Here is an 11,081-nt window from a genome sequence, read left to right as displayed (position 1 = left end):
AGGCACCAAGCAAAGGTAAGTTTCCCACTTTGCGCTGATTTATTTCCCGTCACTAGATTCATGAGCTACATGTTATCTATGTTTAGAATACTGACTTCTATTCTTGAAGGTTAAGTTAAAGCAACTAGAGTGATTTGTGCTATCTTGAAGATGTTTTACCCATTGTCCAAAATGTGAAATGTCCTCAAGATACCAAAACCCAGTCCAGTTTATGACAGCCTGGACAACTGAGAACCTTTACAGATATTGACTTCTACCATTTCTGTCTACTATATATTATGGAGAGTTGACGATACAAGACACAAGATTATCATAAACTTAGAATATGCAAGTTTGGGTTTACAGCAAGAAATCCTTATGTTTTTGTTTTTCAAATAGAAATCTGCACTGAAACCCACTTGTATACCCTGCACACCTGGTGTCATCCGAGGTAATCTAAACTTTATTTTGCACTATAACTATAAAATTCATGAGCACAAAAGTTACTATGACTGTCCTCAATAAAATAGTCTTGCATGTATTTTTGATGTAAATATATTTGAATACGTTTTATCTTTAAACTTGTTTTAACCTATTTTTAAATGTGGAGCATGAGTCACACTGAGGTACATTTAAATGAACACTGTCACTATTCCCTTTTTGCAGTAAGGAGTCATCATGAGTGGAGACCCGGAAATGGAGTGTTTTGGCGCGGCGGCCATTTACCTCCGGAAGCCAGAAAGAGAGAGGATTGAAGCTCAGAACACTCCCTTTGATGCTAAATCAGCATACTTTGTGACTGAGCCCACTGAGATGTACCTCAAGGGGAAACTGATCAAGAGGGAGGGGGGCAAAGCCACCGTGGAGACCCTGGCAGGAAAAGTAAGAAGAGATGTGTTTGGACTTTGTGCCTCTACTTAGCAAAAGAAGGAAAAATCACCACAGCATGGCAGTGACCCACTAGCAATTTACATGTCCTCTCTCTTTAGAAAAGTCTCACGGTGAAGGAGGATGAAATCTTCCCCATGAACCCCCCGAAGTTCGACAAGATTGAGGACATGGCCATGATGACCCACCTCAGTGAACCCTCTGTGCTGTACAACCTCAAAGAGCGTTACGCAGCGTGGATGATCTACGTGAGTATGAGAAGATCCTTACCTTCAAAGGGGAAAATAATGGCTGGAGGTAGAACATGTTGGAAAGATTCTCCTCTGTGTCTCCACAGACCTACTCTGGGCTGTTCTGCGTCACTGTAAACCCCTACAAGTGGCTCCCAGTGTACGACTCAAAGGTTGTGCAAGGATACAGAGGCAAGAAGAGGATTGAAGCTCCGCCTCACATCTTCTCCATCTCTGATAACGCCTATCAGTTCATGCTCCAAGGTATCAGGCTCTTTATAGCTTCTGAAAATATCTATACTCTTTTGATTCAATTCTACTGACTGAAGGAAAAAAGTACACAAAAGTGTAATATATCTTTTCAAACTCATTTCTTGACAGACCGTGAGAACCAGTCAATCCTGATCACGTGAGTTTACTGTGTTGTTACAAATGGCAGCTTAATTGCAGCAGACACGTCACTGATATAGCCTTATGCTGTGTTGGGTTATGAATGAACCTACAGCACAATGGGTTTGGTTGCTCAGTGATTTGCCTTTTTCCCCCAAAGTGGAGAATCCGGTGCAGGAAAGACTGTCAACACCAAACGTGTCATCCAGTACTTTGCGACAATCGCAGTGGCTGGAGGAAAGAAACAGGAAGCAGTTTCTGGCAAGATGCAGGTGAATAATGTCATGTGACAAGAGCTCTGTGCATTAAGAAACATGGAACTCAGTTGTATTGGCGTTTTACTCTCTAAAGGGGTCGCTGGAAGATCAAATCATCGCAGCCAACCCCCTGCTGGAGGCTTATGGTAATGCCAAAACTGTGAGGAATGACAACTCATCCCGCTTTGTGAGTTTTTGCTCTTCATTACATTTCTTGTAGCTCTTGTTAGTGTGTTTACTCACACTGAAGTTTACATTGAAAACAACTGCATTTTCTCGCAGGGTAAATTTATCAGAATCCATTTTGGCACAACTGGAAAGCTGGCTTCAGCTGATATCGAGACATGTAAGATTACCCAATTTGTCCTCGGCCAGAAGATGAGATGAAAGATCAACTTGTGAAAGTGTGATTGTCCTGTTTGACAGATCTGCTGGAGAAGTCTCGAGTGACATTCCAGCTGTCTGCTGAGAGGAGCTACCACATCTTCTACCAGCTCATGACAGGCCACAAACCTGAGCTGATTGGTATGGGATCAGTGAATATCATGAAGACAAAGTGTTTTTTCTACACACTGGCTTGTAGGACACAGGAAATGACTTGCTGACATCATCAGGTATTTTTCTCTGTCTCTCTTTCTTCAGAGGCCCTCCTCATCACCACCAATCCATATGACTACCACATGATCAGTCAGGGTGAAATCACTGTCAAGAGCATCGACGACATTGAAGAATTCATCGCCACCGATGTGAGGAAACTTTGTTTGGATCACTATTTTTACAGATCAGGGTTCATGTTGTGTGTCGCTGGTTTTGTTCTTTTCAATTAGTTTTCAGTTGGGGGTTATTTAGAGCTGTTACTCATTAAACATTTTGGGAATGGTAAATATTTGCAGACACAAACTAGTGACTCTGTGTATTTCAATTATTTTCTTGGCAGACCGCTATTGACATCCTGGGATTCACTGCAGATGAGAAGGCAAGCATTTTCAAGCTGACTGGAGCTGTCGTGCATCATGGCAACATGAAGTTCAAGCAGAAGCAGCGTGAGGAGCAGGCTGAGCCTGATGGCACCGAGGGTAAGAAACATCTAAACCAGGTGCTCTTGCCCTGTTACTAATCAAAAAGGATGATCATGAATTTCATTCATAATTGGGAATGATGACATTGCATGACTGTACTCCTTCCTACAGTGGCTGATAAAATCGCCTACCTCATGGGCCTGAACTCAGCTGATTTGCTTAAAGCTTTGTGCTACCCAAGAGTCAAGGTTGGGAATGAGTATGTGACCAAAGGTCAGACTGTCCCTCAGGTAATGGAAGTCAGAGAGAAGACTGAAATTAAACTGCAACAATAAAAATAGCAAATCTAGGACACTCTTACATCTTCAGCTGATAGACTCATAATGCCATAAATATTAAATGTATTGTTTATTAGTTATTCCTATAATATTTCCTATCAATTGAACCATCAATCGATCAATGAAGCAGTCAATCAATTGTTTATGAATTCGGTGACCTTCACTTAACTATTCATATTTCTAAAACCAGGTGAACAATGCCGTCAGTGCCCTCTGCAAGTCAGTCTATGAGAAGATGTTCTTGTGGATGGTCGTCAGAATCAATGAAATGCTGGACACCAAACAGCCCAGAAGCTATTTCATCGGTGTCCTGGACATTGCTGGGTTTGAAATCTTTGATGTAAGTTTGTTTACCTGACAGTCCAAGCCACCATCATATATATCATATGTTTTTTAACTGCCTCTTAAAGGCCTATGCTGACCTTTGGTATGTTTTTAGTTCAACAGCTTGGAGCAGCTGTGCATCAACTTCACCAATGAAAAGCTGCAACAGTTTTTCAATCACCACATGTTTGTGCTGGAGCAAGAGGAGTACAAGAAGGAGGGAATCGAATGGGAATTTATTGACTTCGGTATGGACTTGGCTGCCTGCATTGAGCTGATTGAGAAGGTACAACACATCCACTTTGGAAAAACAGGAATAACTTCAAATGCCTAGGAAGTGTTAACATCGTCGTTTCATCACCACAGCCAATGGGCATCTTCTCCATCCTTGAAGAGGAGTGCATGTTCCCCAAGGCAACGGACGTGACCTTCAAGAACAAACTGTATGACCAGCATCTGGGTAAAAGCGCCCCCTTCCAGAAACCCAAACCGGCCAAAGGCAAAGCTGAGGCCCACTTCTCTCTGGTGCACTACGCTGGCACTGTGGATTATAATGTTCTTGGCTGGCTGGATAAGAATAAGGATCCTCTGAATGACACAGTGGTTCAGCTGTATCAGAAGTCATCAGTGAAGCTGTTGTCTCACCTCTATGCAACTCATGCATCTGAAGGTATCCTGAAGGGAATAAAATGCAAGTTTTAAGAAATAGAGTTAATTTACTAAGAGTCACAAAAAATTTTAATCTTTATTTTGTAGCTGAGGGAGGTGCCAAAAAGGCTGGCAAGAAGAAGGGTGGCTCCTTCCAGACTGTCTCTGCTCTGTTTAGGGTGAGTAACTCATTGTGATTCTTTACACATATGAATAAATATTATTACACATATTGTATAAAAAACACTCAACACTTTTGATTTCTCTGTTCTACAGGAGAACTTGGGCAAGTTGATGACCAACTTGAGGAGCACTCATCCTCACTTTGTGCGCTGTTTGATTCCTAATGAGTCAAAGACTCCTGGTGAGCCTCACATAGTCATTGTGGACATACAGAAGACACAGCTTATATGGAACAAGACTGACCTTTTTGTGCCTTTTCAGGTCTCATGGAGAACTTCCTGGTCATCCATCAGCTCAGGTGTAACGGTGTGCTGGAAGGTATCAGGATCTGCAGGAAAGGTTTCCCCAGCAGAATCTTGTATGGTGACTTCAAGCAGAGGTATTAAGTGGGATAAAATGAGGAATATATATTGATATTGTGGAAAGAGAGGCAAACCGAGATAAAAAATCATTTTTGAACATGTTATTTATTTTCCTCTTAATCAGATACAAAGTATTGAATGCTAGTGTCATCCCTGAGGGTCATTTCATCGACAACAAGAAGGCCTCCGAGAAACTCCTGGGCTCAATTAATATTGACCATACTCAATACAAGTTTGGGCACACAAAGGTATGTATTTTTATCATTTAATTGCCAGCCATGCTTATGCAAATAAATGAAAGAATTCACCTGCAGCGGCCCTCTGTTTCAGGTGTTCTTCAAGGCTGGTCTCCTGGGTACTCTGGAGGAGATGAGAGATGAGAAGCTGGCAGAGCTGTGCACAATGACTCAAGCTCTCTGCAGAGGTTACCTGATGAGGAGAGAGTTTGTCAAGATGATGGAGAGGAGGTAGTGTATGAAAAATGTATTCAATAATTTTCAATCATTTTATTACAAAATGTACAGTTTACCAGAGTCCAGCAGTACCTTAAATTTTTGTTTTGTTTTGTTTTTCAGGGAGGCCATTTACTCCATCCAGTACAACATCCGCTCATTCATGAATGTCAAAACCTGGCCATGGATGAAGCTGTACTTCAAAATTAAGCCTCTCCTGAAGAGCGCTGAAACTGAAAAGGAGATGGCACAAATGAAGGTGGACTTTGAAAAAACCAAGGAGGATCTTGCAAAGGCTCTGGCTAAGAAGAAAGAGCTGGAAGAGAAGATGGTTTCTCTGCTGCAGGAAAAGAATGACCTTGCCCTGCAAGTGCAGTCTGTACGTAACCATCACGCATCACCTGATAGCATTTCATGTAGACGTGTGTTTGTGTCACATAAGTCGCTTGTAAATAACATGAAGCCTTTTACATTGGCCACTAGGAAGGTGAAAATCTCAGCGATTCCGAGGAAAGGTGTGAGGGGCTCATCAAAGCAAAAATCCAACTCGAGGCCAAAGTCAAAGAGACGGCAGAGAGGCTGGAGGATGAGGAGGAAATCAATGCTGAGCTGACAGCAAAGAAGAGGAAGCTGGAGGATGAGTGCTCTGAGCTGAAGAGAGACATTGATGACTTGGAGCTCACCCTGGCCAAAGTGGAAAAAGAGAAGCATGCCACTGAGAACAAGGTGCATGAATCTTCTAAATGACTTCAAAATGTTATTTTATTTTATTTTTATTTTTATTTTATTTGGGCACCCTTGAAACTTATTTTGAAAATATGGTTGATGAAAGGTCAAAAACCTGGTTGAAGAGATGGCATCCCTAGATGAGGGCATTGCCAAGCTGACCAAAGAGAAGAAAGCCCTCCAAGAGGCCCACCAGCAGACCCTTGATGACCTGCAGGCAGAGGAAGACAAAGTCAACACTCTGACCAAGGCCAAGACCAAGCTGGAGCAGCAAGTGGACGATGTGAGGAACAATAACACACAGTCATTTCAGTCACATGTAAAGTTTGAAACATAATAAAAATGTATTGTCTCTGTCAACGCAGCTTGAAGGATCCCTGGAGCAAGAGAAGAAGCTCCGTATGGATCTTGAGCGAGCTAAAAGAAAGCTGGAAGGAGATCTGAAACTGGCCCACGAGACCATAATGGATCTGGAGAATGACAAGCAGCAGTCTGAGGAGAAAATAAAGAAGTAAGTTTCCTTGGACTTAATATTCAATAAGAAAATGACAACCAAGTGCAGGCGAGAAGTAATGTTAACCTAATTTTGCTTGATTCTGGAGAAAAATTGATAAAATAAATTTTCCATTCACAGAAAGGACTTTGAAACAAGTCAGCTTCTTGGCAAAATTGAGGATGAGCAGGTGCTTTCTGCCCAGCTTCAGAAAAAGATCAAGGAACTACAGGTGAGTAACTTCTGTACCATCACTGAATGACTGCACTCTTGATCAAGACCTTGATCAAGACCTTGCAAAAATAATAAAGAATATGGATATGGGCAGAGTGATTTTGTTTAACATGTCCATCTCAGGCTCGTATTGAGGAGCTGGAGGAAGAGATCGAAGCTGAGCGGGCTGCTCGGGCCAAGGTGGAGAAGCAGAGGTCTGATCTCTCCAGGGAACTGGAGGAGATCAGTGAGAGGCTTGAAGAAGCCGGTGGAGCAACAGCCATTCAAATTGAGATGAACAAGAAGCGCGAGGCCGAGTTCCAGAAGCTGCGCCGTGACCTCGAGGAGTCCACCTTGCACCACGAGGCTACCGCTGCAGCTCTGCGCAAGAAGCAGGCCGACAGCGTAGCCGAGCTGGGAGAGCAGATCGACAACCTCCAGAGAGTCAAACAGAAGCTGGAGAAAGAGAAGAGCGAGTACAAGATGGAGATCGATGACCTGACAAGCAACATGGAGGCTGTCTCCAAGTCAAAGGTAAAGTTAAAAAGGACGCAAGGAAAGTCATTTGATTAAATCCTGTTTATATCACTCAGCCTCAACATCGTCTTGTGTTTCTTCTGCAGATCAATCTTGAGAAAATGTGCCGAACTCTTGAAGACCAGCTGAGCGAGATGAAGACCAAGAATGATGAACATGTAAGACAGTTGAATGACATTAGTATTCAAAGGGCGAGGCTGCAAACCGAGAATGGTAAGTGAACATACAACTGCCCATTTCCAGGAATTTCAAATCTAATGCATGTAGATTTTGCTTGGTTTTAAGTCTCCATCACCTGCAGGGGAAATTTCTCGCCAACTGGAGGAGAAGGAAGCTCTGGTCTCTCAGCTGACAAGGAGTAAGCAGGCTTTCACGCAGCAGATCGAAGAAATGAAGAGACATATTGAAGAGGAGGTCAAAGTGGGTAAACATTTCTGAACATAGCTTTGGCGATTGGACTGGTTTTACTGAAAAAAAAAAAATATATATATTTTTTCTTTCATTATTGTTACCAGGCCAAGAACGCCCTGGCTCATGCCGTCCAGTCCTCTCGTCATGACTGCGACCTGCTCAGAGAGCAGTATGAGGAGGAGCAGGAAGCCAAGGCTGAGCTGCAGCGTTCAATGTCCAAAGCCAACAGCGAAGTGGCTCAGTGGAGAACCAAATACGAGACTGATGCCATTCAGCGCACTGAGGAGCTGGAAGAGGCCAAGTAATGAAAGCGTCTGGACACCAGGTCAGTTCCTCGTGTAGCAGTTCTGATCTTGAACCTCAACGTGTCCGTTACAGGAAGAAGCTGGCTCAGCGTCTTCAGGACGCAGAGGAGTCCATCGAGGCTGTGAATGCAAAGTGTGCCTCTCTGGAAAAGACCAAACAGAGGCTGCATGGTGAAGTGGAGGACCTGATGATCGATGTGGAGAGAGCTAACGCTCTGGCCGCTAACCTCGATAAGAAGCAAAGGAACTTTGACAAGGTGAGATTCTTCCATGTGGCTTTTCTGCTGAAATCAAGAAAAAATCATTTCGAACAACTAAGAGACTTTGGGGATTTTATATTCAGGTTCTTGCTGAGTGGAAGCAGAAGTACGAGGAGTGCCAGGCAGAGCTGGAGGGATCTCAGAAGGAAGCCCGCTCTCTCAGCACTGAGATGTTCAAGATGAAGAATTCCTATGAAGAAGCTCTGGACCATCTGGAGACCCTGAAGAGGGAGAACAAGAATCTGCAACGTAAGATGTTTTTAAACACAGCAAAAGTTTTTTTTTTTTCTTCCAGTGAAACTACACACTTACTGTATGAAAATAAAAAAGAGGGTAAAAGACACAAATTTGAGAACAATTCTTTGCACCTTGTTAACAGAGGAGATTTCTGATCTGACCGAGCAAATTGGAGAGAATGGAAAAACCATCCATGAACTGGAGAAAGGCAAAAAGGCTGTTGAGATAGAGAAGTCCGAACTTCAGACATCACTTGAAGAGGCTGAGGTACAGAATGACAGTTTAAAAAAAACATCTATTTTTAATGATGCAGGATCAAATGTTTGATTTCTGTCCCACTGTTGCTACTCTCCAAATCAAGGCCACCCTGGAACATGAGGAATCAAAGATTCTCAAAATCCAGCTTGAGCTCACTCAGGTCAAGGGTGAAATTGACCGAAAGCTGGCGGAGAAGGACGAGGAGATTGAGCAGATCAAGAGGAACAGCCAGAGAGTGATTGAGTCCATGCAGAGCACCTTGGATGCCGAGATCAGGAGCAGGAACGATGCCCTGAGAATCAAGAAGAAGATGGAGGGAGACCTGAACGAGATGGAGATTCAGCTGAGCCACGCAAACCGCCAGGCAGCTGAAGCCCAGAAGCAGCTGAGGAACGTCCAGGGACAACTTAAGGTTCATCTGCTCAACTGATCTTCCTTGGTGCCTTTTCACAAGGAGAAATCCAAATTGTTAAATACACCTGCTTGTGTTTTCAGGATTCCCTGCTGCACCTGGATGAAGCAGTCAGAGGTCAGGAAGAAATGAGAGAGCAGGTGGCCATGGTGGAGCGCAGGAACAACCTGATGGTGGCCGAGATTGAGGAGCTGAGAGCCGCCCTGGAGCAGACGGAGAGGAGCCGCAAAGTGGCCGAGCAGGAGCTGGTGGATGCCAGCGAGCGCGTGACCCTCCTGCACTCCCAGGTAGGTCAGGAATAAGAGAGCTAATAGGAGCAAAGAGATGGAAGTGGAAGATATAATTTAAAATCCTGTGTGTTTAGAATACCAGCCTCATCAACACCAAGAAGAAGTTGGAAGCCGACTTCATTCAAGTCCAGGGTGAAGTGGAGGATGCTATCCAAGAGGCCAGAAACGCTGAAGAAAAGGCCAAGAAGGCCATCACTGATGTAAGGCATCGGGGTACTTTAATGGTTATTTGGTGAAATATATTCTCAGAACTGACAAGACACCGTCTTCTTCGCTCACGTCTAGGCGGCTATGATGGCTGAGGAGCTGAAGAAGGAGCAGGACACCAGCTCTCACCTGGAGAGGATGAAGAAGAACCTGGAGGTGACAGTGAAGGACCTGCAGCACCGCCTGGACGAGGCTGAGAATCTGGCCATGAAGGGGGGCAAGAAGCAGCTGCAGAAGCTGGAGGCCAGGGTAGGTCCACTAATGTCCAGCTGGCTAACAGCTGGTGGAAGCTAGAAATGAACTTGAATCTCTTCATTTGAATGCATCCATCTGCTGTCCAGGTGCGAGAGTTGGAGGCTGAGGTTGACGGTGAGCAAAGACGCAGTGCTGAGGCTATCAAAGGAGTGAGAAAATACGAGAGAAAATTGAAGGAGCTCACCTACCAGGTAATTGACAAAATTTACACAACCTCTTATGGTTACAGTATTTTAAACATCTGTGCATACATCTGCACATGCCAATTGAAGTTATCCCTAAATTATTTGTCATTTATCAGACTGAGGAGGACAAGAAGAACATTGCCAGGCTCCAGGATCTGGTGGACAAGCTGCAGCTGAAAATGAAATCCTACAAGCGCCATGCCGAGGAGTCTGTAAGCATAGCAGTTTCATGTCAGCACACACCATAACGGGGGACTTGGTCGAAGGGGTTTGACTTCACCATGGTTTTATCACACAGGAGGAGCAGGCCAACACTCACCTGTCCAGGTTCAGGAAGGTGCAGCATGAAATGGAGGAGGCTCAGGAGAGAGCTGACATCGCAGAGTCCCAAGTCAACAAGCTGAGGGCCAAGAGTCGCGAAATTGTCAAGGTACCCTGCAACAAAAAAAAAGTCTGAGATAGAGCAACTCTGGATTTTTCTTTCCGCATATACCATTTGACCATATATTGTCATCCATTCATTTCAGACCAAGGAAGGAGAGGAGTGAAGAGGAATTCCAGAACATAGAGTAACAACAAGTCATATAATATGAACATGTTGTTGCTGTTTCTACCCTTTCACTTTAAAAGTCAATAAAAGCAGATAGTTTGGTGCAGTTTTGTCTTTCTATTCTTCTATTCAATGTTTCATCCCTTTTGGATCAATGTTTAGTATTTAACATACACAATGTGTTATATGACAACAGCCCTCAGGGAGCTAAAAACTACTGTAGGCTCAAGTTGTAACTTTATTCAAACAATATTGTTTTTGAGAAGCTACGGGCAGGGAGAGGCCTGTTTACGAGTTTGAAAGTCCCATACTGCTCACCTGAAGACCACTTCAAAAGTGAAACTCAACACTTAAGACTCGTTTTCAAAACAAAATGTATTACACATTAATAGGAGGTTGAAACTGAATAAAAGAAAAAACTGGAGCCAAGTATTAAACTAGTATGTGATGGAGGAGCGTCAAAAAAAGAAGAGTTGACTTACTGCTTTTGACCGACAGAGGCCAGCATTGCATCGCAAGACGACTTGTTGGAAATCTTGAAAAAATTGAATCGATTTCTGACAGGACCAAGGTCATATTACATACATATTTATTCATATTTGGAAATTTATTCCCAACAGGGGGTGTGGTTTATACCTGCACATACGCAAAAATGAAGCATTAAAGCAAAAT

The 11,081-nt window shown here is 43.5% G+C and overlaps 1 protein-coding gene across 1 annotated transcript; it reads left to right on the top strand.

The window, feature by feature from the left end:
• Positions 1-376: 376 nt before the first annotated feature.
• Positions 377-10,517, top strand: LOC142895884 (myosin heavy chain, fast skeletal muscle-like). Its single transcript, XM_076037217.1, has 40 exons — positions 377-430; positions 646-861; positions 969-1,115; positions 1,205-1,361; positions 1,479-1,506; positions 1,648-1,759; positions 1,839-1,931; positions 2,027-2,090; positions 2,171-2,269; positions 2,387-2,490; positions 2,682-2,820; positions 2,935-3,053; positions 3,292-3,441; positions 3,541-3,711; positions 3,792-4,095; positions 4,182-4,252; positions 4,350-4,437; positions 4,518-4,635; positions 4,743-4,866; positions 4,949-5,085; positions 5,194-5,449; positions 5,554-5,796; positions 5,903-6,079; positions 6,162-6,307; positions 6,431-6,521; positions 6,647-7,036; positions 7,126-7,252; positions 7,341-7,459; positions 7,555-7,751; positions 7,829-8,012; positions 8,099-8,264; positions 8,395-8,519; positions 8,614-8,922; positions 9,006-9,209; positions 9,287-9,412; positions 9,498-9,668; positions 9,761-9,865; positions 9,976-10,071; positions 10,158-10,289; positions 10,387-10,517. The coding sequence occupies exons 2-40, from the start codon at positions 658-660 to the stop codon at positions 10,405-10,407; spliced, it is 5,814 nt and encodes a 1,937-aa protein (XP_075893332.1). The 5' UTR covers positions 377-430; positions 646-657; the 3' UTR covers positions 10,408-10,517.
• The last annotated feature ends 564 nt before the right edge of the window (positions 10,518-11,081 follow it).

This window comes from Nelusetta ayraudi, unplaced genomic scaffold, assembly GCF_046127955.1.
Source record: "Nelusetta ayraudi isolate G7.1 ecotype Tasmania unplaced genomic scaffold, CSIRO-AGI_Nayr_v1 ptg000050l, whole genome shotgun sequence".
Lineage (NCBI taxonomy): Eukaryota > Metazoa > Chordata > Actinopteri > Tetraodontiformes > Monacanthidae > Nelusetta > Nelusetta ayraudi.
The sequence above is the reverse complement of the archived record's forward strand: the minus strand, read 5'-3'. Positions and strand labels throughout refer to the sequence as shown.

What these genes read in the sequence shown, in the direction of transcription:
- LOC142895884 (XM_076037217.1), top strand. Translation starts at nt 658, where the DNA reads ATGAGTGGAGACCCGGAAATGGAGTGTTTTGGCGCGGCGGCCATTTAC. An exon ending in ATGACAACTCATCCCGCTTT is followed by an intron (nt 1,932 to 2,026) that starts GTGAGTTTTTGC and finishes ATTTTCTCGCAG; the next exon opens with GGTAAATTTATCAGAATCCA. An exon ending in GCATTGAGCTGATTGAGAAG is followed by an intron (nt 3,712 to 3,791) that starts GTACAACACATC and finishes TCATCACCACAG; the next exon opens with CCAATGGGCATCTTCTCCAT.